Here is a 27,559-nt window from a genome sequence, read left to right on the forward strand (position 1 = left end):
ACACTTAGTCAACAAGCTTATAACATCAAAGAAGGTGATTATCCTACGAACTTTGTAGGAGGAGAGCCGTGTAACTCTATGGTGGCAAAAAAACAGGAGTGTGTGGCATCTCTTCCCACCAACAAATTTTATTCAAAGGTATAAGCTTTTGCTGCAGCTCACAAAAGCTTATGCCTTTGAATAAAATCTGTTAGCTGGAAAAGGTACTACAAGGCAACTTCCGCTTTTTTAACTTATAAAGATATATGTACTTCCATTCTGAAATATGCACACTTCAGTTTCAGAGTTTAGTGACCATGGTCTAGACAACAGATTTCCTTACATTTCGCTGGCAACTGTGCTTGGCATCTTCAGAGGAAGGGTGGTCTGCTAGGCAAACCACAGGCAACTGAGCAGGGGCGGACTGGGCTCCTGTCTTTATAGCTAGGTGACCTAATTTCTGATTGGTCTTTAGCTGAGCTGGTTTCCGATTGGTACAGCTGGATGAGGGCTGGTCTCTGATTGGTTCTTTGCTTCTGCCCAATCCTGATTGGTCATTTTGGTGGCGTTGGTTCATAGTGTGTAGCAGACCACCTTGCCTCTGAAGATTGCCAGTGAAACGTCAGGAAATCTGTTGTCTAGACCACAGTCACTAAACCCTGATGCTCAACACTGTCCAACAGATACTGGCTGTGAAAACCTATACCAATAAACAGCAGTGTGTTTTTCAAAACAAATTCATACTCCCCCCTCCCAAATTCAGAGTTCTTTCATTCCCAATCAAATCCAACCAGCATGCTCTTCTTTCCAGCACGGACTGAACTTAAATCAAATCAGCTGAAATCATGGTTTCAAAATCACCAGTCAGGAAAAATCTATTACTCAGCATTTGCTAGTAATAGTGGCTTCTTATTCTTTGGTAAGTATGGCAGCGTTCAGCCTCTTTCAGCCAGTGGTCATACAGAGAATGTTGAGAACATGTTAGCAGTGTTTTCATAAATTGCTTGCCATGGTGGGTATGGCCAATGACAAAACACCCATATGCCAGAAGGCCAAAAAAAAAAAAAAAAAGTGCTGGGCTGCAGCCATTGACCATGTGATTTTCTAGGAAGGCCTCTGGGGTTACCTGCGAACCCACACTGCCTTGCAGCATGCTAGTTTCTCAATATTTAAAATTTTAAAAAACTAACAAGAAAAAAAATCTAGATAGAGAAGGCAGCTTGGCACTGTCCAGAGTCAGTAGACATGCTGTGGCCAATGGACTCCACGTTGGGGACTCACTTAATATATTCGGATTCAGGTGGGGGTTTGAACTCAGTTTTGTAACTCACCCAACAATCAAAAGCTCTCTCTCTCGCTCTCATACCCAACATCCACATATCTGGAGCCATTTCATGCACAGGCCTACCTTGCTATACCAATTGAGACAGGGCTGAACCACATCTGGATCATCAATGCCGTTGAGTTCAACATACCAGATGCTAAAATTGAAGCTGGGACCCCAGGACAGGAGTGGAACTGAAGAAAGAAGGACAAAGAAGTTATCCTAAAATAGGGATCCCTGCTGACCACAGATGACCTGTCTTGCCTTGGTGTTTTCGGTCATGATTCCTCCTAGGCAACTTAACAGCTCCAGCCTGTTCAAGAACACAGGACAAAGCAGCAGCTGTTTGTGTACGTAACTACCAGAATAAGATTTATTGTCTTTCTATCCTTTTCTATTGCACTTTCTCATTCTGGGAATAAGCTTTCAAATCCAGTAGGCCATTCACACAAGAGAATCTCAAAGGCTTGTAGCCAAATTTTGCTCATGGTCCACCTGTGCCAACAGGGGGCAGCTTACTTTCAAAACTTTTATGCAAGAAATCATTCCAACCTAGAGCTATTGGTCCTTCCCTGAAGACTGGGAGAAAGAGAAAAGTATGTCAGAAGGAAAAAAGAAGGCAAAGAACAAGTAAGTGTCTCTACTGACATTTGGCTCTGCTCCAACCCATTATTTACTTTAATCTCACCCATGATTTGGCCCTCAATAGATTACCCTGAATCAACATGTCCCTCAACAGCCTAGATCAGTGGTAGATTTCCCACTGGTGGGGGTTTTCAAATGGGGCCTGGATGGTCTCATGTCCAGGAGGGTTCAGTGGATTTCTACAACGAGCAAACAGTTGGACTAGCTGACGTGAACCATCCCTTCCAACTCCTATCTTCTATACTTCCATACTCTGTTGGAAGACCAAAGATAGTCCACCGTACTATATTCCAATGGAAGCAAGTAACAAAAGGCTGGCTAGTCAACAACCATGAGAGTCATGCAATGGAAGTCCATGGATGGAGTCTGAAGGCTTGGGTTGCCTCTGAACACATCCACTTGCATGTTTCAGCCCAAGAATGGGCATGCTGAAACAGTAAATTCTAGAATCAGCCTGGAAAATAGCTATGGAGAATTCACTATAATCACGTTCTTGAAGTATGATAAAGTTCACCAATCAACATCACTCCACATTAGAAGTTTATATTCAATAAACACCATTCCGCCGTCCAGAACATGGAAATTTGTGAACCCAATCCTGGAAAACAAACTTAGATCCTTAACCGTCTCCCACTTAATCTCCCTTCCACAGGTATTGTGAGCTCAAGAATGAGGGTAGCAATCTGCAACACGCTAACCTCCTAGAACGGAGTAAATTAAAATTGAGCACTTTCTAATAAGAAAAGCCAGCTCTGCCAGAAAATTAAGATGCCTTCCATTAGAGTGAAGCTTGTATTTCAAAAGCATCTGATATTCCTTGCCCTTCAGCAACAAAACACAAAGTACCTCACAGCAGATGCGTGAGCACTTGAAATAGAAATGAAATCTAATGAATGCCAATAGCATTTCAAATAATGCACTAACTTATACAGCTGTGCTACTCAGGCAGTATAAATCTGAAATAATGGAGTCATAACATGTGGAAAGTTCCAATGCCATTTGTTAGACAAATTGGTGTGAATGCAACAGACGACCATTTTATAGAGAAGCCATCACTGTATGTTCTTGACACCTCCCACTGATCGCTGTGAATAAGGCACTGCGTTTGCATTAAAGGAAAGGGCCACTGGCACCCCTTACATTGGCCAAGTTCCCAGTTTGGAACTGGATAGGGTTAACCACCAGAAAATTGAAGCTTACGATATATTTATGTGTCTGCTTGAAGATATGTCTAGAGGTTAGCAATAAATAGTGGAGTTAAAATACTTCCATGTTAGGGAAATTTATCTTTGAGGACAGGGTCTCGTCATGCTCCAGGTTAGGCCTTTAGTATGGACCTGCTAGCATACACAAGGCTTCCCATTTCTTTCCAATAAGGGTGCACTCAACAGAAGAGAGTATCTGTAGCTCAGGGCTGAACTGTGGAGTCCCTGGTGCATTCTGAGCTTGGCTGGTGGTGGAATCCTCTGGTAAAGGGTTCTTCAACAGATCGCCTGGAACCATTCAGAGGGGATAATGCAGGAGACACATCAGACTGTTGAAGCAGCTTCTAAAGCAGTGCTTCTCAACCTCGGCAACTTTCAGACGTGTGGAAGAAGTCCACATGTCTTAAAGTTGCTGAGGTTGAGAAACACCGTTCTAAAGGCTGCAGGCAACCCCTGAAGTTTTCACCCTTGTTTCAGCAGTACCTTTCACATTCTGGGCAAACTTTGGGTTTCTTCCAAAGCTTATTAAGGGATACTTGATATGAAGAGAAGTCAAGGCAGATCAGCTTTTCTTAAAAAGAAAAAGAAAAAAGAACTGCATACCATTACAGTTTTCTTTCCGAAATGTTCAAATGTTCTTGAGCAGCGTCTCTCAACCTCAGCAACTTTAAGACGTGTGGGCTTCAACATGCTGGCTGGGGAATTCTGGGAGTTGAAGTCCACACGTCTTAAAGCTGCTGAGGTTATGAAGCACCTATGAGGACAGATGCCAGCACAACATAGATGTTGTATTGATCTTTAGGGCAGCTCCTGTATCTTCTAAAATGCACAGGGTGCCACTGCAGTATCTGCAGCTGGTAAGAAACAAGTGGCAAGGGCTCCCTTAATATGGCAAGTCAGCGAGTAGGGCTAAGCAGTGCTTCAGCCTGATCTCCAAAAGTGCGCAAGAACAGCGAACAAAACCACCACCTGAGGCAGCCATGCAATCATCTGGAAACCCTTGGCTAAAAAGCAAAAAAGAAAGCTTAAACGTAGTGATAGTATAAATCTAGCCACCTAAGCATTCTAGCCAACGGTTAAATTATTGCCACAGGACGGCAAAAAGTCAAAAATCTCAGCTTATATTATCAGCCTGGCCTATAGCTAAAAATCTATCAACAGGCAAGAGTAACCTTTTGCAGCCCCATCGATTTCGCCGAGCAAGAAACAGAAAGCGGATGAAAAACGCCTCCCGCAAGACCAACCAGGTTTGAAATTCAAAACAAGCTTCTGAACTGTGACAATTTCTTCAAGCTTGGTGATGAAGAACAGCTCCTCTGACCGCTCAAAGGGGAATCAGCCCATGGGAAACAGCTAGCAAAAGAGGACTACGCCCTCACATCAATATTTTAGATGCAAGGATGTGGGATCAGAAGACAACAGACTGACAAATTTAATGGGCAGTGATTCTGTCCCCTTACTTCAAGGGAGCCTCTTGTCTTCAATCTGCTGAGCTCTGTTGCAGGATGCTCTGTCAGAGGATTGATTCTTCCCCTGAACATCTGGAACCCTTCTCATATCTGCCTGGAAACAGGCTACTCCCCATGTAAGCTTTGTATTGTAAATCCTTTAACCCAACAATGATCCTCCTGGAGCAGAGAGCAGAACAAGCTTGGGAAGCTCACAAACAAGGCGTGAAGATGTCAGCTCTGTCCAGCTTCCCTCAGCCTTAGAGGTATACTGCTTCTGAACCTATGAAGACTTATGTCCAACAGGATGGCTAGCAATTAAGAAGGCTAGGACTCTATAGGAGAGCAGTAGTGGGCCACCGTGCACGAGGTTGTATATTCTGGACATGAGAGCCATCCTAGTGAACAACAGAGCCAGTCTGCTGTAGTGGTTAAGGCGCCGGGCTAGAAACCGGGAGACCCTGAGTTCTAGCCCTGCCTTGGGCACAAAGCCAGCTGGGTGGCCTTGGGCCAGTCCCTCTCTCTCAGCCCTGGGAAGAAGAAGGCGGCGGCAATGGCAAACCACTTCCAAAAACCCTGCCAAGAAAACTGCGGGGAGTCTCCGAGAATTGGACACAATCAAACGGATTAAAAAAAAAAGGTGAACAATGGATGGAAAGGGAAAAAGAAAAAACAGAAAAATTAAAGGAAAACATTATCTGATTGTTACTTCTGTGGCCTTTCAAAAACTACTAAAGACCTGGTTCTGCCACCTTGCCTGGGGCAGGGAGGGGAGTAATCACTCCTGGAGATGGCTGGTGCCCTAAAATGGCCCTCTAGGTATACATGAGCGGTTTTATACCTATTATCATGATCTGGATTTTATACTACATTTATGTCTCATATTATATTGTTATATTGTATTTGATATTTATTTATGTTTATAATATTTAATGCTTTTATTGTTTTTGTAAACCGCCCAGAGTCTCTCCTTTGGGGGGGAGATGGGTGGTGGCAAAAATAAACAAATAAACAAATAAAATAAAAGGGGCCCTCAGAACCTTCTCTGAAAAACTGCAATGAACAGTCTTGGAAAGAACAACAACGGTGTAGAAAAACAACAATGAAATATGACAAACGCAATAAAAGAAGACAGCCCTATGTTGCTATACTTTCTCGCTCCCAAATGTCTTCTACTGACTTGTAATAGGAAGACTTTTATCTGTCTGTAGAAAAAAAAAGTTGATTTTTATTTTGTATATTGTTAAACTGTTAACTGCTCAGAATCAGCCGTGACTGAGGTGGCATAAAGTCTCATAAATCATCTTCATTCTGCGTATCTGAGCACCGGAATCCCGATACACCGGGGACAAGCAGTCAAATGCAGTTCTCCAATGCATGGGCAAGAAGCATTTCTGCCTCATCGACTTGCCCATTGCTTACTTTTTATCAAGAAGCCAGACTATCTGCTCTTGATGGGGAGTTAAAAGAAACCAAAAGCATGCCAAAAGGAAGATTTAAAAACATTTTAAATTGTTCAGTTAGTAAACATTAAGTAAACCAAGTTGTATTTTAAGTTCTTAAACAGAGAACTTAAAATACAACTATGAACTTAGATCATAGTAAGAGTGGTGTAAAAAAGGTTTCCAAAATTTTGTGTTTTTTCCCCCCTGGGGGAAAAGGGATAAAAAATTATTTTTTTCTATGGCTTCAGAATTTTAGAAACTCTGCATCTCAAGCAGTTCATATTTGATTGCAACAGGCCTTTCTCAATCTGGTAATCTCCAGCTTGATTTCAACTCCCACCAACCCATGGTCTGCTGGTCTATATTACCTGAGAAAAGGAAAGGATTAAAAAAAAAAGTTTTTTCTTGGTTGTTTTCAAATAGGGGAGGGGAGGGAAGGGAAGGGAAGTTCACATCTGGAGGCCAAATTTCAACACTCCAATTATCTCGATAAGCTACTGCTTCTGCTGAATGTAGTATTAAATTCTCAGTAGGACCTTTCACTCTATTCTCCAAGAAAGAATCAGGAAACAAAAGGGGGAAGGAATGAACTTTCAAAAATAAAAACAGAATCAACAGGCAAAGAGCCCAAGGAATTAATAGCCATGATATAACACAAGATGATTAGTGGGGTCCAAACCTGTCATGCCAATGGTCTTAACCCAAAACAGATGCAATTGAGATATATTAGCTCAGGAGGAGGAGAACTTCCCAGCTCATATTTAACAGACAGGACCACCCAACAATCAGGATGCAAAACAAATCAGAGGTCTGTGTTTTATTAAACAAATCCAAATCCCTCACCCCGGAGACAGCTGCCGAGCTTGCATCACAAAACTTCCAACAGAGATATTCATTTGCATGCAACTTCCCCTTTAAGACCTCAAGGGGGTCAGATGTGTGTGGCTTCCTTGAGATGGTTGTGAGCTTAAAGGTCTATTGATGTTTATCTTTACCACCTTACTTTAAGCTAAAATAAGATCTTGCACATCTACCGCAAGTTAGGGATGCTATTCGGAAAGGAAGAGAATGGTTCGTCACGTATCTATTTAATTAAATGCATATGCCTCCTTTCCACTTACATATGCATTCAAGGTGGCGTACAACAACTAAAACAAAATGCAGATGATGACAATAAAATCAATACAATTAAAATCAATTAACAGTTCAAAACTTGGCGAAAGAGATGCATTTTTAGCATTTTTTAAAGGTTGGGAACACAGCTCCACAGAGGCACCAAGGCTCCTCCCTGTATTAGACAGCTGAGTTTCTGCTGATCTAAGCATTCAGGCAGGTTCTTAAATACTTAAAGTATTTATCCCCCATTTCCAATTCCCGGTGGCTATTTAGACAGTGGTTTGTATTTTCTAACTGCTTCATGCACATCACAAAGCCAAGCTCACTTATCCCCAAATCATGGTAGTGATAGAGGAACTCAACTAGGAGAAGCAGATGTTTCATGGCTTACCGGGGTGGAAGAATAGCATTCACCTATGATAGGATCCAGTGGATCTTTTTTTGCAGCAGCATAGCTCTCCTTGTGTGTGAAAGCAGCCTTCTGCAACCAGGGACTCTCCTGGGTTGTTCCCTACCAACATGGCCATTGTAGCATATCCTATCTGGAGGATAAAGACTGGGAAAAAGTGTCCCAGAGGCTTAAAGTTGCAATACGGTGCTGGTTTCTCAAAGGACGTGAGGCAATGCAAGCTGAGCTCCTATCACTACTTTGTATCACTAAATCCTACTGACAATCAGAATAATAAAGAAATCTCTCCGCCGAAATGGCCAGCAGGATGCTCCCAGTCAATGCCCAAGAGCCATTTGCCAAGACAGAAAGGGACTGAGCCATAAACACTACAGGAAGTGCAACATCATAACAAGCAAGAGTAAGAGATGGAAGCACTTGAAAGAGGCAGGAAAACAACTATAGATTTACCTATCTTAATAAATCGACACGGGAACATCTGCTCATCAATTTTATGCTTCAAAGTAAACGTTTCTTTGTTATAGTCATTCTTTAAGCCACTGCAAAGGGAAAAAAAACATGAAAGATTATTCAAGGTGACCAAGAATTTGAAGTGAATTAGTAGACAAGTTTCATATTTGATAAGCAGGCAACTATAAAAGGCCATTATGAAGCAGAAGGCCACCACCAATGATCCCCAACTAGGGCAACTTTCTTTTCCGGACGTCATTTCCTACACTGAAGTTAGAATGTCAGGTTTGAACATCTTGAAGGGTCGATATATCTAAAATTAATCTGGAAATTTAAATTTTAATTTGAAAATCGAGAAATCAAAAATCAATTTAGAAGCATTTTTCAATAGAATATGTTCGAACACTACAGGACTTGGAATACGTGGAGCAGAACCCAAAGGAAACAGAAATAAGGCATAACTTGCAATTCCCTTATGGGAACTCCCATCATCATCCTGGGATGTCCACAAATTATCTGAAAGCCAAACAGCAAAAATCTTGATTTACATTCCCCGCTATTTATTCTGGCATTAGTGTCACCAGCGTCATGTAAAGAAGGAAAACATAATCCACACAGAAGGGGGCAAAAGGATGACGTTCTTTCCTAAAACATTAAATCAGACCTTCAGCTTTCTTAGTCTCGTTATGACAGGCAGCAAAGACATAGAAATATCCATCTTACCTTGATAAAAGATCAGTCATGTTTTCTTCATTCATTCCACCAAAGACTTTGAATTTTTTTAAATTACAGACGTGAGTCTTCTCGTATTTTCCAAACGTGATACTCTGAACTACAGCCGGCCTTTCAAGTTTCAAGATCAAGTACTAGAAGGGGGGGAGGAGAAAGGATGCATGTGGGTCTTTGTCTTACCCTTGTCAGATAACAATGCAAAAACATCTGGCGGTAAAGAGAACTTTAAGACGAAGTGAGCAAAGCGCAGGTTATTTTAAACGCACAACATAATTCTCCGTATCACGTTGTGCAACTTGGGGACAGACAAGGAGCTGCCATCAGCTAACTCTTGCCCTCTCATGAAGGAGCAATGCACGCACATGGTTCCAAAAATATGCCACACATCACCTTTTTTAGATACACCTTTATGAAAGGATTCCTTTTGTAGTTTTAGGGGAAATTGTCATCATGCTGGTGCAGTTTTGTTTTTAATATATACAGTTCTTTACACCTGGTTGGATGGCTTGTTTATGCTTTTTTTCCAACCTTTATGTTGTTGTTAAAAGGGACGCGGTGGTGCTGCAGGTTAAACCGCTGCGCTGCTGAGCTTGCCGATTGGAAGGTCGGCGGTTCGAATCCGCGTGACGGGGTGAGCTCCCGTGGCTAGTCCCAGCTCCTGCCAACCTAGCAGTTCGAAAACATGCCAGTGTGAGTCGATCAATAGGTACCGCTTCGGCGGGAAGGTAACGGCGTTCCGTGTTGTCATGCCGGCCACATGACCACGGACGGGTCCTTACGGACAACGCCGGCTCTTCGGCTTAGAAACGGAGATGAGCACCGCCCCCTAGAGTCGGACATGACTGGACTTTACGTCGAGGGAAACCTTTACCTTTACCTATGTTGTTGTTACATTATGGCATATATTTTAAATATTATGCATGCTGTATTGCAGATGAAGGTTGATCTCTACATTATACACACCTACACACATAGAAACACACACATTATATATACATTATTTAAAAAAAAAATTGAATAAATCATGCATGACCAAGCCCAAAGTACGGTGACAGGGCCCAATGTTTGAATACAACCCTAATACATCCCTATGGCAAATTCAAAATCTGTAAGGTGAAATTTTCTTCCACTTACTTTAACATTCAGCTTCCCTACAAAACTTACTTCTCATCATGAGGTGCCTGATTTTTTGTGGTTTTATTGTTATTTATTGCACTGGTTTGAAGCTATGTTTCATTAACTGAGCAAGTAGGTGTTTAATGCTGGGTTGTAAACCACTGTGAGTTGGCTTGTCAGGACTATGGGGGCAGAAATATGATAATAAATACAGTAAATCAATGAAGACTCAAATTGCAAGATGCGAACTCTTACATGAACAAACCAGTGGACCATATTGCACAATAGAAAGAAATATAATACAGACAAATATTCCTACTTGGGGATGGATGTGCTACCTTTTCTTCAACCATCAGTGCTCCTATTAACATGCAGCCCAACAATTATCCCCTGGCTTTCCCATTCAAAAAACATGAAATTCCTTGCCCTACAGATTTCCAGTTACTACGCATCTGAAAATGACTTGGTATGCCAAAGCTCCAGATCCACATGATGTCTCTCAAGCTGTAGGCTAATAAAAAAATGGCTTAATACTCTCAAGACAATGTCAATATCTCATTATCACACTTCTAACTATTGCACAGAGCAATTTCTGCCAAGAGGAACTATTAAAGACCATCTGGTAAAGGCATGGAGGAAGCACAGAACATGATTACTTAGCTAGTTATTTTTAGCTGAAATTTAAAGTTAGACGATGCATTTTCCTCAGTGCTCGACCTCTGCCAACAGCTTAGATGTTCTGCGCATTAGAGCCTGGGATTCCAGATGGCAGAAGAGAGGAGGTAAGCAAGTGGACATTTCACTCCAAGGAATCCAAGGAATTTAATGCTGCTATCCAGATAAGAAAACTTTATTACTTTCTGTATTATTTACTTATTATTATTTCCGGTATTACCACAAAAAACAAATAACCAGGATGCAGAAGTCGGTTCATACACAGCAGGGGAAAGAATTAAAAAAAACAAAACAGGTAGGAAATGGCCAAATCCAAAGATTCCTTTTAGATCATGGGGAGCTACACCCACAAGACATGAAGAGCTTTTTCAGGGTTTTCATCACCAGTGAAAGGCAAATATTTGTGTTGAAAGTGCTGGGTATTGTGGGATGGGGATGTGTGGGGGCTCTTGATCACCCAATGAAAAAAGAGGAAGAATATTACTCGGAAAGTTCAGTGTTTTCACTGTCTATATCAGTGTTTCTCAACCTCGGCCGCTTGAAGATGCATGGTTGGCTGGGAATTCTGGGAGTTGAAGTCCACACATCTTCAAGCGGCCAAGGTTGAGAAACCCTGGTCTATACACTACTGCTCAGAGAATGGGAGATAAACCAGATGAGCTTTTCGTACAGGAAGACGAATATAATTTAATAGGCACAAGGGAGGCATAAGGGAGACCCGGTGGGAGATCTCCCATAATTGGAATATAGTTATTAAAGGACACAATTTGTTGAAAAGGAACAGAAGCAATAGAAAGAGAAGAGGAATTGACGGATATGTTCAAAGCAGCAGGACCCAATGACGTGCTTTCCAGAGTCACAGCAGACACAACTTGCCACTGCAGAGTTTCCAGACTCCCTGCAGAGTCCCCAGTAGCAGCCCTCGGACTTGCTACAGCGGAGTCCCAGCACTTAACGAGGCCCCATGACCCTCACGGGTTCTGGATTGGAGAGAGAAAAGGGCCCAGGGAGGGACCACAAGCCTGCAAAAATGGCAGGGGCGTGCCAGACACAGGAAACTGCCCCTGCTCTCGTCCTTCCGATCCTGCCAACTACGCCAAGCTGTTGTGGGAATCTGCCTGCTTAAATTAGGAACCAAAGTGACTGGAGACAGACGCAGCAAGGTCCATTTTATTGGCACGCACAAACTACAGTGGTCCCTGGGCTCCTTGCCAAGAAACTGCAGAAGAGACCCAAACAAAGGAAGGTTACGGATCACAGGTAGTCCTCGCTTAATGTCCCTTCGTCCAGCAACCGAAGTAACGACAGAGCCGAACAAAGGGACTTATGACTGGTCCTCGAAGTTCCAGCTGTTATAGCGCCCTTGCTGTCACATGAATAAAACGCAGGCCCACTTGGGCCCACCTGCATTTACGACTGCCCTTTGGCCCCCCACCTACCCACTGCTACCAGCTGCCCCCCACCACACCATACACGACTGTACCCGCTGGGGCTGTCTTTCGCACCCGTGCAGCCGGGGCGTCTCTTGCACGCCAGCCAGGGCCTCCGTCTGCACGAGAAGCCCAGCACATGAGAGGAGGCCCAGCTGCACTGGCACAAGAGAAGGCCCCAGCCGGCACAGTAGCGGTGCACAATGCAGCAGGTGCAGTGGCGGGCAGGGCTGAGCGGCGGGGGCAGCTGGTGGCAGCAAGTAGGCAGGCAGCCAAAAGGGCAAAGCAGGGGTAACAGGCAGATGGGGGCAGTTCAAGAGGAGGCAGAAGAGGCAGTCCCTTACCTTCCTGAGGCTCGGGGCTGGGAGGGGCCAAGCCGGGAATGGTCTGGATCAGGGCAGGTCCTCGCCTAATGGCCGGTGGGATTTGGCTAACGATGGCAACGGGGACTGCCGAGATTGCCGTCGCTAAGCAATGCGGCCACATGACATTGCGCTTTACGCCTGCATCGCTTAGCGGTGGAAATTCTGGTCCCAATTACTGTTGTTAACCAAGGACTACCTGTATATAAGTTTGGTTGGTTATACTACATAGGAAAGATAAAGAAAATACTGGAAATCACAGCATGATCCTTATACTGGAATGCCTTTGATAAGAGATTGGGGGGTGAGGTGGTGACCTTACACTGGCACCCCTGCATTCCTTCACACTACAGGTAGTCCTCGCTTAACAACCACAATTGGGACTGGAATTTCAGTTGCTAAGCAAAGCGGTCATTAAGTGAATCCGACTGGATTTTACGACCTTTTTTGCAGCAGTCATTAAGTGACTCACCACAGGCATTAAGTGAACAATGTGGTTGTTAAGCGAATCACACAGTTCCCCATAGATTTTGCTTGCCAGAAGCCAGCTGTGAAGCTCAAAAATGGTGCTCATGTGCAACAGTCATAAATGCGAACCAGCTGCCAAGCTCCCAAATCATGATCACGTGACTGTGGGGATGCTGCAACAGTCCTAAGTGTAAAGACCGGTCATAAGTCGGTTTTTTTCAGCACTGTCATAAGTCCAAACCATCGCTAAACGAATGGTTGTTAAGCGAGGATTGCCAGTATAAGGATTATAGTCTGCTAGATACCATCATAATGTGGCATAAGCAATACCATTTATTATTGTATCTGCATACTTCCTCTTTCATACCATTCCATTCACACTCTAAGGAAGGACCACAGTCTCGTTCTTGTTATCAGTCTCCGCGCCAGGTCAGAGTGCTAGCCTTTATTTCAAAAGGCAATTTTACCACAGCTCTGCTTTAAATCATGAATGGGCTACTTCTAAATAATAAAGAGAATAAATATAGAAAGGAATGAAACCTCCACATATTCCTACCTGTTCAAATGGCTCAATCTGGCAGCAAAGCAGAAACCATTTAGGTTAAATAGGTGGAAGAACAACTAAAAGCAATACTGTTTTTTGAGTTTGCTATTACCCACCCAACCAAAGAGAAAACGGGGGTGTGAATGTGAAAAGCAAACTGCAGATATGTGAAAGAGGCATGAAGTGGCACAGATAGAGAACTTCAGTGATTCTAATCTCTCCTGAGAAACAGCTTGCTGAGCTTCCAGGAAATTCCTGGCCTGCCTCAAATGACAACTTTCTCCTTCAGTGAGTAGAGGAAATCACAAGAGAATTAGCTTTCCTTGATTTGATTCTAACTAATAGAGAAGTCTTATTTAAAGAAATGGAAATAGCAGGAACATTGGGGGAAAATTACTGCAGAATGCTGGAGTTCCCGACTCCAGTTTTAGATTCCCTTAAACTACAGTTGTATGTGCCTTGGACTTACAGTAAATTCAGAGCAACAACAAGCACAATTCCATGGGAAAAGCAGCTCAAAATGGGTGGGAGTTCAAAAGAAACGAAATATTAAAAACACAGTTGCAGGGAATTTCACTGAGGAAGAAAAGGGTAAGAGAAGAAGCTAAGAGGACTGCAAAAAAAAAAAAAAAGCTTGAAGGAGCTTTTGAAGATGGCAACGTGCTAACAGATAATGAAAGGAAGAGTTTCTCTTATTTTGGCTCACCATTCTCAGAGAAAAAGATATATATTCATCAGGCAGTTGTGAAGACCAGAATAAAGACACAGAACTGAACAAACTGAGAGAAGCACTGTCAGAAAATATCTATTTAAAGAATTCTAAGCCCCAAGGCCAGATGAATGGGATCACGTGGCAAGTAGGCAGCCAGATAAACTTAATAAATACGTTCCATCTTGGGGAAAGAAATTTGCTGATGGCCTGGCCAATCCTTTGGATATCATCTTTCAGAATCCTGGGGAACGGACGACTGGATGAGGATGGATGTCCCTGTCTTCAAAAAGGTTGATCTAGCAAACTATAGACCAGTCAACCTGACATTAATACCTGGAAAGATTCTACAACAGATTATAAAGAGTTAAATATGTGAAGACCATGAAAAGGATAAATTACTGCAAATTATCAACGTTTGTCAAGAACATCACTTGACAGTTGAATCTTAAGTCATTTTTCACAGCATCATTTCCTTACTAGATTGTGGAACTGCTTTAGACATAATTAAATTAAAATTAAAGATTAAATGTATTAAATGTATAATATAAGTTGTTTTCAACAAAGCACCCGATAAAGTGCCCTGTTAAAGATAAGCTGGATGGCATGACAACTAAAGGGTGCCAAAATCATACTCAAATAATAGTCATCAAATTAGTGAGGAGCTGAATTGGCCTGGGCAACGTACTCTTGAATAACGTGAATAATCTTGAGGAAGCGGGAGCAATACAGAGAGAGTATCTCGCAGAGAACCCAAAACTGGACAGAACAGCTAACCTTCTAGAAGACAGAAATAAAATTCAAAACCATCTTGGTGGGTTTAAAAAAGGCTGAAAGAAGCAACTAAATGTACACAAATTTAAATTCTTCACTTAAGATACAAAGCAAATGGACAGGTATAGAATGGAGTACTGTACTGGTAATGCTATACATTAAAACAACAACAACTGGAACTGTAGTTGATAACAAACTGAATATAAATCATGGAGCCGCTAAAAGGGAAAATACAGTTTTGGTCTGAAGCAGTGGAAATTTAGTTTCCACGTCATGAGAAGTAGCAGTTCTACTTTATTCTGCTTTGGTCTGTCACCAGCTGAAGGACTTGGCCCAGTTCTTGGAACCAGATTTTAAGAAGATTGAGAGAAAATGGAACAGGTTCAGAAAAGGGCAGTACAGAAGACTGGAGAAAGGACAGTAAAGTCCTAAAAAGAGACTACAGTAGTTGGGCATGCTTAGCCTCAAGAAGAAGAAAAAAAACAGACTGGATGTAACGGTTGCCTATCCCAAACACTCACAGACTCTCAAGCGGGAGCTTGGTAATATCTGATTTATTTAAGAATAGTGAGCAATCACAAAGAAAGCTGAGAATGAGCAAAAGCGCGCCAAATACAAACTAAAAACCCTTGGTGCGAACGTAATCCCTCCCCCTTCGTTCAACCGTTTCAAATTCCCCATCCCAGGTGCTCCTAACGAGTTCTGCTAATCAACGGGCAAAAAGGACCTTGAACACAAATGATAACCCAAACACATTCCATCCCAATGAACAGAGATAGAAAGCCTGGTACAAGGTCTCCCGGCAGCTCCCTCCCAACCGGAACGCGCGACAGCACCATGGCATGCGAAACATTATGATGTACATTGAACATTGCAACAACGAACATGACACTGGACATATGACAACCTTCTTCAAATACCTGAAGGACGTCACACGGAAGAAGACTGGGTCCTGCTCTTCGCCCAGGCCTTTGGCGAGGGTGACTGAAGCCCCCTTCTGCGTAATACGGGTTTGCTTGGTGGTTGCCCACTTTGTGCCATCTTCTGTTCTCTGTTTTTATTGTGGTATTATTTTATTGCTCTGTGTGTTTTTATCTGTGAACCACCCAGAGTTGCTGGGAGTCGGGCGGTTTAAAAATTTAATACAATACAATAAAATGATAATTGTTCCAGAATGTAAGCCCTGGAATAATGGTCTTAAGTTACAGAGAAGCAGTTGAATGCTAGGAAAACCATCCAAACAGTAAGAGCAGTGCAACAGCAGGATCAATTATTCAGAGAGGCAATGACCTGTGCTGGGATTTACCATATACATTAACTCTCAAATAGTGCTTACTCCCCTCCATTTTTTAAAAAGCTTTTTATAAAAATATCCCAACTGTCCAAGATCTCACAAGGTATCAAGGTGATCTTTCAAGCTAACTTTGGTTATGTTTAATTATCTAAATTAATTTTTTAGACACTCACAGCACCATTCTTAACCATGCAGTGGTGCCAGCCATGTACGGAAGTCAATGACTCCTGGCTCGTTTGCTCTAAGGTTGTATGGTTAGCATCAAGAGCTCACACAGATCCAGTTAGATTGTATTTACAAGTTTAATACTGCACCAACGGAATATTACTATAAACAGAATGGTCATGCAGTATAACATTTATTCAGATTCATCAAAATGACTTTCTGTTGGTTGTGGCCAGGATTCAATACCAACGTGCGATCAAAACTTACCTGGGGAGGGTAGTTGCTTTCAGAAGACCACCGTGACGATTGATCATTGGGCTTGTCTACTAAAATGTTCCTAGAAACACAGAGAGAGAGAGACATATATAAAAAAAAAAATTGATAATAGGCAATCATTTTCAAAAGTCCTCTTTCAACTAAGCATAACAGGCTGCCTAATGATACGTATCCGGGGCCTCCGTTAACAGGAATGATTAAGCAAGCTAGAAAATCTCTAGTGCTGTGTTATGTCCAAATCAGGATTCAAAGCCTGTCATATTCAAATAAACCAGAAAGGGGGAGTCCCCCACAACCTCAAACAACCCAACCATAAACAAATGTAAACAAACCAACAAACTAGGAATTTTGGTACAAAAGTTAACATTAAATGAAAAGCACCAGAGGTGGCTGCTTCTTTTTATTATCAACAGGATAATAAATTATTTATTATTTTTGGGTAGCCCAAAAAGGTCAACAGGAAAATTGATGGAGCTCACTAGGGTTTGATCTGGGAGAGGCACCTCAGAATACCAGCACCGTGACTGCAGCACCTCCCAGGAACTCATTAAACTGTCATGTCTTCCACGTATTTTGAATCAAATCTGAAATGTGGCACAGCCTTACGGTTCGCTACCAATATTGCAGAATCGTGGTTTATTACATACCATTGCCCCATTAGGGAGAAAACTCGTCTTGCTCCCGCACAAAACGTAACGGCTGCAATACTTCCCAGAGTCCGTTCTAAACTAACATGAAGCCATCCCTTTTCTTCTTACAGAAAGAAGAAATCAGATTCTCATCATCTCCAAAAGAAGCTTCAGTTCCACCCATGCTGTTCCTCATCGTAATACAGTAGCTCCTAATTCTTTCCCAGCTATGTACAGGTAGTCCTCACTTAATGACCATTCATTTTTATTTTTCAAATTTTTATCACCACCCATCTCCCTCAAAAAGGGGACCCTGGGCAATTAGTGATTTAGTGATGGTTCAGACTTACGATGGTGCTGAAAAGAACCGGCTTACAACTGGTGCTCACACTTATGACTGTCGCAGCATCCTCATGATCATGTGAGCACGATTTGGGGGTGCTTGGCAACCGGTTCGCATTAATGACCGTCTCAGCATCCTGTGGTCATGTGATTGCCATTTTTCACCTTCCTGGCTGGCTTCTGGCGAGCAAACTCAATGGGGAACCACATGATTCACTTAACAAATACGTGGTTCGCTTAACAACTGCAATGATTCACTTAATGACCACTGGAAAAGGTCATAAAATTGGGTCGGATTCACTTAATGACCACTTCACTTAGCAATCACAATTCCGGTCTCAATTGTGTTAGTTAAGCAAGGACTACCTGTATTGTTAATAACCCCACCACAGGCATTTTAAACATGTAAAGAAATAGTAAAAAGGTATTCTAAATAAATTTGCCTTTTTGAAGTATGCACCCATATAATGGCAGCCTTTGCTCACCCTTGGGGTTTGCAAATACATAAAGCAGAAATTGCCAACACAGCCACAGCTATTTTACAAGAGCCTTCCAGGTTCACTTGAACCACCACTTTACTCACTGCAGGCAAATACAGGGAATCAAATGTGTACCCATTTATATTTTCAGTCTTGAGGCAAGCTATATTGAACAAGGTGGCAATCCGGAACCGTTTTTGCACAGCTGGAATATACATACGCATTCTTGCATCTGAGACTCAAAAGCTTTACAAATCTAAAATAACTTCAGAACGGAAAGATCAGTCTGAGATTCAAGCATATCTGGACCAATTCACAAGAAACCCTGCCAATCTAAGCTTTTTTATTTCTCTTTTCCCAAAACTGAATAGTCTGTACTCTATGCAGTTAACCATGTTAAAGATACATAGCACGAGCAGCATACTCTTATGTTAGAGGCTACAATACTCTTTCAGAGTGGCACAGCTCTATGTTTTCTTGTCTCTTCCCTCCAATTTTGTTTGCTCACGATTTTTCACTCTTTTTCTGGGCTTCACATAAAACTGTTTACGTTAAAAATAACAGTTTCATGGTTAGGTGTGCATGTATGTATGTATGCTCCTATTAAGCTTCACGTAATGTCAAGAACTACCTCAAACTGGCCAAAAGAAAGCAATATTGAGAAATGTTCTTCCCTCTTTAGCTGCAAATAGCTGCTAGTAAGCTAGTAAGACCTCACTGTTAGGGTTTTAAATTGTAACTTGTAGAGACACATCGTCCTCCAGCTTCACTCACTGCCAGAGAGAATCCGGTGTCAGCCAACAAAATGAAAATCGTGAAACGGCTTGTGTCAATAGGTCAGATTATTTTACACTGGCTCAGCCTTTATTTGGAAATCAATTATTACTGTCATAATGCATATCTCAGAGACAATCTCAAAAAAGGCAAGAAGCATTAAAAGGGTATTAGTAAAGTTATCACCCTGACTAAAAACGTACTGGGGAAATCCATCTGGAATGCCAAAGAACGTCAGTTTTTTAAGTTTATATGTGACTCTGGATGCGCATATCACAGCAAGAACCGTTTCAGAAGATTGCTTCCTTCTGTGCAAGAGTAACGAGAACGGTTCTTTTGTGAAAATTCCTTCTCAGTTCAATTTTTATCAGCACTAGGAAGCTCAGCTGAGTCCTCTGATGGAAGACTTAACAAGGAAGTCAAGGGCTGATAAACTGGAAAACCGAAAAAAAATCGCTCAAGACAACAATGGCAAACCACTTTGAGGTCACGCCAAGAAAATTACACGGGCATGTCCATGTAAGTCACCAGGAGTCAAACTCAACTGAAAGGCAAATTTATTTTTTATTTAAAAAACTGAAATGTTTTGAAGAATCAGTGACTTCTTTTCAAGCCACTTAAAAGACTTTAAATCATTCATGGGACTAAATGCTGCAGCCCTAAATATTTCCAAGCACAGCAGAAAACATAACCGTGGTAATTTTACAAAACTGAAGAGTAAGATTTATAGGTCTATATAATCTATCTTGAAAAGACTTCTCAATTTTAACATCCATCTAGGTCTCAGACACGTCGCTATCTTTCAGTCTAAAGCAAACTATAAAGCAAATCTGCTGTAAGAAAGGCAGGATACTCTGTGTGAAATAGGCAAATTCATTTGAAAAGGGAAACATCTGGAGCATAGCTACCATTTCTAAACTCCCAACCTCTGACCTCTGACACATCTTTAAATTAAAACCTCATGGACACCACTTATTCATCTCCAGGTTAGAAACGTCAAGTCTCTGGACTCCAAGCACGAAATACAACTTTAAACCTGCTGACATCGCCAAATTGTAAATAAAACTCACAGGGCTACCCAAGATGGAGCTGCTTCACAAATGTATTTACATTCCTAGATTTTGTTTTTTTAATGTTCTCTTCTTCCCAATGAAGAAGGGAAAGACAAATATCTCCTAGAGAAATCAGTGGAGTCAAAGGACTTTTCCAAGACCCAAGGACACCCTCCCATCATACAGAAGTACAGTCTACAGGAAATCAAGAGCAAGATTCTTCAGATTTTATCTGTATTTCACCAGTTAAGGACATAGGGAGTACTTCTGAAACTCTCCTCCCTTCAAAAGATCTTCCTAGATAACAGTGGTGCTTAAGTGTTTATGAACCCCTTTGAATTTTCAATATTTCCGCATAAATATGACCTAAAATATGACCTGTTCTCCACGCAAGTCCTCAAACTAGATAAAGAGAATCCAATTATACAAATGAGTCAAAAACATTATACTTGTTCGTTGATTTATTGAAGAAAATGACCCAAAACCACATGTTTGTGTCTGGCAAAACTAGGTGAACCTTTGTTTTCAGTAACTGCAACCAAATGTTTCCAACAGTCCTGCAGATTGGCTTGGAGGAATTTTAGCTCATTCCTCCTCACAGAACAGGTTGTTGGTGGGCTTCCTCGCATGAACTGCCCACTTCATGTCCTTCCACAACATTTCTATCCGATGAAGGTCAGGACTTTGACTGGGCCATTCCGAAACATTAACTTTCTTCTGCTTTAACCATTCTTTGGTCATACGAGTTGTGTGTTTTGGGTCATTGTCTTGCTGTATGACTCACTTTTTCTCGAGCTCCAGATTATGGACAGATACCCTGACATTTTCCTGTAGAATTTGCTGGTACAATTAAGAATTCACAGTTCCATCAATGATGGCAAGTTGTCCTGGTCCAGAGGCAGCATGATACTGCTACCACCATGTTTCACAGATGGGATAAGGTTCTTATGATGGAATGTAGGGTTTGCCTTTCACCAAACAACTCTTTTCATTCAAGCCCCAAAGTTCTATTTTGGTCTCAACCATCCATAGAACATCCTTCCAACAGCATGCTGGCTTATCCACATGGTCTTTTGCAAACTGGAGATGGGCATCAGTTTGGGGAATCGTAGCTTTCTCCTTGCCACCCTGCCACGAACACCATTGTTGTTCAGTGTTCTCCTAAAGGTGGATTCATCAGCACTGACACTTGCCAATGTCTTTAGTTTCTTAGACGTTACCCTGGGCTTCTCTGAGACCTCCCGGAGTATTACACCCCCTGCTCTTGGTGTGGTTGGTTGACCACTCCTGGGGAGGGTAACAATGGTGTTGAATTGCCTCGATTTGTACACAATTTGCCTGACAGTGGACTGGTGAAGTCTATAGTTCTATAATGTTTTCCAGCCTGGTGAGCATCAACACCTGTTTTTTGGAGGTCCTCAGAAATCTCCTTCGTTTGAGCCATGAGACACTTTTATTTATTTATGTCTCAAATTTGTGCTAGTGCCCATCTCCCCCCCAAAAGGGGACTCTGAGCAGGCTCCACATATCTATGTTGTGAAGGTAAGACTTCGATAGTGAATCTGTTCTTTAAATAAGGTAGGACCTCCCACACTCACACTTGATTATCATCCCATTGACTGAAACACCTGACTCTAATTTTCCCTTCAAATGAACTGATAATCCTAGAGCAGTGTTTCTCAACCTTGGCAGCTTTCAGATGTGTGGACCTCAACTCCCAGAATTCCCCAGCCAGCCATGCTGGCTGGGGAATTCTAAGAGTTGAGCTCCACACATTTGAAAGTTGCCATGGTTGAGAAACACTGTCCCAGAGGTTCACGTACTTTTGCCAGACACAAATATGTAGCTTATTTAGTTTTAGGACTTGTGTGAAGAACAGATTACGTTTTAGGGACATAGTGATGCAGTAGTATTAAACATTCAAAAGGGTTCACAAACCTTTAAGCACCACTGTATGCTTATGTCCTATTTTAAGAATATGTGATAGAAGTAACTATTTGCTTTTCTTTATCTTCTGTCTTGCCTGGGCAGAAGTTCTGAAATACATAGAGAGATGGGTGAGGAAATGAGGGGTGAAGAAAGCCGGCTAATACCAACAAATGTTCAGCATGAAAAGAGGTACTGGCTAATGCCAATGTATATCATAGGAGTAGTAAGAACTCTACAGCCTAGGGCAAGCAAATAAGCCAATGTAAGTAAGTGTGTGTTTAAGGAATGCACTTTGCTATCAGGGAGAAACAGCTCGAGAGTGCATACTCTCATGCACTAATGCTCTGGCTCTTTTCCCCCTTCCTGGGTGTTTCCATGCGCCCCCCTCCCGATACCTGAGACCCTGCAGTGCTACCTGCACCTGAGGCTGAACTACGGCATCAAGCCTACATGCTCTGCTGTCAACCTGCCTCTTCACGTGTCTGGATGTGCCCAGAACTCCTTAGGCATGAAAAGGAACCATTTTTGGCTTCTAACAATACCTTTGCAGGAGAGCCTGATACAGTGGGCCACAGGTCTTCCTAGCCTTGGCACAGCAAGTGTAGATAACACGTAGCCCTCAGCGCAATATCCCTGCCTCCCTGAAAAGGATGCCACCAAAATGCAGAGACAAAGCTCTGGTTTTGGGTGGTAGAATCTTTGCCTTCTTTTTAAAGGAAGTACTAACAAGGTATCTAAGACCTCTGCTGGGCTCTGCTCCTGTTTTGCCTTAAAAAAACCCCAAAGTCCTCAAAAAAAAAAACCAGAAAGAAAAAATCCAGCCTTAGCTCCACCCTTGATGTCACTGCTCCACCCCTGCCATTCTTGGATAATATTTTTCATTTTTAATATACTTCAAAAGATGCAGTCTCTGTTCCAGAGACTTAAAAGGTTGCTGTGGCAGGTGGGGAAAGGTGGAGAGTGAAAGACAACAGCAAGCATCTTTCAAGCATAATTATTCCCTTCCCGTATCTTGAAGGTGAAGATTCTCCATGCTCCAACTATGCCAAGTAGCATCAGGTGTCCACAGCCCACACGGAGCTTTGCTAGAAAAAGGCTGTCGGTGCACGAAAAGCATCTGATCAAATATACATAGGAGAATGAGAGCCACAAATGCGCTCATATGGACATAATTAAAAGCATTTCCCCAAAGCAGTTCTTCAGATATAGGGCAGATTGCAACAACAATCTAGACAAAAGGATGACATGGAACAATGAAGCATCGCACGATCCATGACTAAGCAATACAAGTGAGTGAAGCATGTCTGTTATCAAGAGGTTTTGAACTTTGGGGCACGTATCTGCTGCAATTTGAACAGATGTGTTTTCCAGTAAGCTTCGTTCTCAATAAAAACACATTTCTCGCTTGAATACAACAGCCACACCACAGCTTCAGAGTAATGTAACCCTATCCGCATTTTACTTCAGAAAGCAAACTTAAAATTGGTTCCAAGTCCTTGCAATGAAATACTTTCATGAGGTTTTATTATTGCTTATTAGTTTATGACATAAATTAGAAGCTGCCTTAATTCTCTATACAAACCAGAGACTTCGATAATTAAATGGACAAACTCCTCTACACAGTAATGCATTTGTTTGTCAGAAATGTCCCTATAGGATCCAAGCCCATTTTAGTTTGTACAGGTAACTTCAAAGGCAGCACGCTACTCTACTTAATTAGCCATTAACAAATGAAACAAAAAGCTTCAGTTTTTAAAAATGAGTTTCATTTGCACAGAATGAAGATGGGCTTAGCGCAGCTTCATCGAGAATTGCCACTTCACAGATCAGTTATGCCCACCAGCATCGGAAAAATCACACATCCATCACAACACACGGCAACAGAGGGAGGACTGGCTACTTACATGACCTTTAGATGGAGCCCAATTATTTAATAGGATTGATTGATTATGGGCCATCGAGTAAGTGTCGACTCCTAGTGACCACAGAGAGAGATTTTCTCCATGACGATCTGTCCCTAACCTGATCTTTCAGACGTTTCAATGGTGCACCCATCGCCACTGCAACTGAGTCCGGCCACTTTGCTGCTGGTCGTCCTCTTCTTCTCTCTCCTTCCACCTTTCCAATCATTACAGACTTCTCAATGGAGCTACGTATTCATATTGACTGATTGATTGCTTATATGTATCATCAAGTTAGTGGTGATTCTTAGAAGCCACACAGATAGACCTGTGATCTGTCTCAACTTGGCCCTTCAGGTCTTGCTACAACTGAGTCCATCCACCTTGCTGCTGGTCATCCTCTTCTTCGCTTTTCTTCCACCTTTCCCAGCATTAGAGCCTTCTTCTTTTGAGTTTGGAGATCTTTTGAAAGACAATAATTGTTTTTCCGTTTCTATCTTCTACGTCTTTACAGATGTTGTAATGCTGCTTCTTGTCTCTTCTAACACCTCTTTGAAACTCTTTGTTAAGTTCCTTCCTGAGGTTTTTGTCTTTCTTGGCTAGACAAGTACACCAGAAATATTCTAATAACCAAACATCCTTTGAAATAAAGTTGTTCTGAAGGCATTCCTGAACACAGGGAGGCTCAGGGCTAACTGTATCTCTTGGGGGAGCATGCTCCTAAAGTGGGGGCTACAATCAAGAAGGCCTGTCTCCTAGGTCCTTTGACTTCATATGGCGGAACCCAGAACAGGCCCAGCTTCAATTTTTCAAACAGGCAGGGAGAATCATGCTTAGCAGGAAGGTACTCCCTGGTGTGTCCCAATGTCATGCGGTATGGAGTTCTTCCAACCTGTTTGCTAAAAGGAGGGTCTGTGTTCAGACCAGCACTTCTCTCTGAATTCCAAACTTTCGGGATATGCAGGGCTTGATATGTTCTTCTCAGAAGCATCTGTGACAGCACTAAAAATCAAGCATGGTAAATTCTTGGTCTTGCAGACAGGAGCCCCCCTTCCCCCATTTCTATGTCATTTCTAACAATGAACTACTTTCTCCTCTGAAAAAGCACCATACAACTGGGACGCTTCTCAGTGTGCAGTCTTTGGCACTTGCACTATGGATTATATCCACTTATGGTCCATACATCCTTCAGTCATCTTTCTTTCCCACTGTGAGCTAGCTGCTTGATTTACAACCGATAAAGACCTATTTATCTGCTGCTGACAAAAGGAAATATCTCCGACTTCTTGCTAATATCTCCTCAGTAAAGGCAGGCAGGCCCAAACTGAGCTTGGAGGCAGCCAGAAAGAGCTAGCAAAAGGTCTATGACACGATTCATTTTCAGAATCACATAATGGATAACGTACAAGGGTCAAGAGCAGCCCAACCGAACACACCTTTCCAACAAGGGCTGATGGTTATCAGGCAAGCCCTCCAAGGGAAGTACTTTTTCTTTCCAATTATGACACCTAAGATGTCTTTCAAGAGGTGATTTCTTGGCATTTTCTACCAAAGTATTGGCAGCAGTCAGATACACAATGCTACCCACAGCCCACAGGTCATCTAGTGCGTTTTCTTACAGTTAGTTTCAGATCACTGGCAAAGAAGTGGTCGTGCTAGTACTTTTGTGCCAAAGACCCCTCTGCGTCTAGGAAAACCTATGGACTCCTTCTCAGAAAAATGTATTTAACTGCATAAAATAAAATACATACATATGGACCGTATTGTAAAGGAAGGCTTGTTCCTTTTTTATCCACAAAAGAGTTTTTGCCCACAAGTGATTTTCACGCATAAATTGATTACATCCATGGTGGGCAAAAACTTTTTGGATGTGAGATTTTAACACTAGTGGCAAGCAAAAAAGGAACAAGAGCCCAAAGGAAATCAATTATGTTCAGATGCAGCTATCAAAATATTAAAGAATAACAGATATGGAATATAGGAATAGATATGCTTCTTTATTAATACATTAAATCAATAGAAAGACAAGCTAAATTTCAGATAGAGCTTAGGGAAAATTATGTTGTGATTTTTTTCCCATTGAAGCTCATGGACCCCCTGAAATCATTTCACAAACACCCAAGGGGTCTGTGGATCCCAGGTTAAGAACCCCGGCTTTCTTCTTTCAAGGAAAAAAAAAAAAGCTTTATTAAGTCCCTAGATGTTACCATCAGTAAGAAACCACTGAAGCTGCAAGAAGGAGATACAGGCTTAATTTTCTCTTCAAATCCATAGATGGCTTTGGGAAAGTTATATCTTCCAGCTTAATCTTTCTTAAAAGCTTTATCAAGTACACAATACAATACACACACAAAAAAATACAAAATGATTCAAGAACAACTGCAATTCCCACTACTGAATAGGGCTTAGAAATGGGTAAGAAATAAGCTTTTTCTCTATTTCAGAAAACACAGCTGAAGAAAACACCAGTGCTGCACTTTTCTTACAACAAAATGCTTGGAAAGGAGACAAGAAGCTGAATTGGCTGAGCAGGCATTCAAGAAACAAATCTTGTCCTTTGAAAGTCCTGAATGGTGTGATCAGACATAATCAATCAGAATAATTCAGCCATTAGAATATTCAATATACAAAAGACCAAAGAAATGTATCTTTCCAACACAGGGAACCTGATAGCTGCATGTTCAGAACATTCCATTTTCAGAAAGCATTCTCCCCTGCATTTACTTTTTATTTTACATTCATAAGGTTTTATGGTAATTAGCATTAATATTAGAAGGGTAGAGAACCTGTGCCCTCCAGATGTTGCTGAACCACAATTCCCAGCAGATCCAGCTAGCATGGCCAACAGTCAATATTCTGAGAAACATAGCTCAGCAACGTGTGAGGACCCATGCACTCCCCAGCTCTGTTATAGAAAGAACAATCCAGATCAACTGTGAGACCTATATCGTTGTCAGGTTCAAGAGAAAGAAAAGGCAGAGTGATAATCCTCATGGAAACCAACTCACAGACTGGAAATCCCTGTTTCATCCTTCCTGGCATGAAGCTGCTATCTCAGATTCTCAGAAAAGTGACACATCTTTATAGCAGACCCTTTGAGATCCTGATATTTGTTCAGGCAGCTGCCATACTTGCATAGCTATGTGATCATACCTGTACCTTAGATTTTGGCCAACAGGCCTACAGCATCTTATAATATACTACAAAGCTATTTTGCACCAAGTGAGGATACTGTCCCATCTAACTTAGTCATGTCTTCCTCTGACAGGGAGCTATCTCCAAAGATTCGAGCTGAGTATGGTTTCTGGTGCAGCTATATGTTCTCTTCCATATCATAAATGCTTAAAATGGGTCTCTTTCAGCAGAAGCCGAGAGAGACTCCCCCAGAGTCCTTGTATAAACATCACCAAAGACAATGATGAATGCAGATCATGTGCATTTCCTTTGTGCAATTTGTTTGCAGTTTTAACTTCCACTTGTTCATCCAACTCACTGCTCAAGCCCCTGAGATGATTACATAGACCTGATGGAGCTTTTGAAGCTTGTCATCTTCTAGAAAACAATCCCAGCTCCTCAATCTACACCACTCAATTGAGCAGCATTTGGAGTTTCTGCTCCCTTTCCATTTATTTTGATACAGGTCTCCCTGTTACCTTCTTTCAAATAGTACAAAGAACATTTCTAAGTAGCAAGGACTCAGGAAACACACTGAAGATTTCTTGCACATTCTGTTTTCTCTTTAGAGTTTTGCTTTGTCTTTTCTGCTGGATGGGCACCGCTTTTCTCCAGCTACTTCTCCTAGCCTTTATCAACGGAACACTGTCATGTTCCGTTGATAAAGGCTAGGAGAAGTAGCAGCCAAGAAACATTATAGTTTACCCAATGCT

General features: G+C 41.9%; 1 protein-coding gene across 1 annotated transcript in view; it reads right to left on the reverse strand.

The window, feature by feature from the left end:
* The window catches only part of MKLN1 (muskelin 1), a 106,823-nt gene that overhangs the window by 65,087 nt on the left and 14,177 nt on the right, over nucleotides 1–27,559 (reverse strand). The window contains exons 3-6 of the mRNA XM_063307966.1: nucleotides 16,558–16,627; nucleotides 8,745–8,887; nucleotides 8,022–8,110; nucleotides 1,388–1,497 (exon numbers count right to left, since the gene is read on the reverse strand). Coding sequence (XP_063164036.1) covers nucleotides 1,388–1,497; nucleotides 8,022–8,110; nucleotides 8,745–8,887; nucleotides 16,558–16,627 — 412 coding nt within the window. The remainder of the gene's footprint in view (nucleotides 1–1,387; nucleotides 1,498–8,021; nucleotides 8,111–8,744; nucleotides 8,888–16,557; nucleotides 16,628–27,559) is intronic.

This window comes from Candoia aspera, chromosome 7 (assembly GCF_035149785.1).
Source record: "Candoia aspera isolate rCanAsp1 chromosome 7, rCanAsp1.hap2, whole genome shotgun sequence".
NCBI classification, from domain to species: Eukaryota; Metazoa; Chordata; class Lepidosauria; order Squamata; family Boidae; genus Candoia; species Candoia aspera.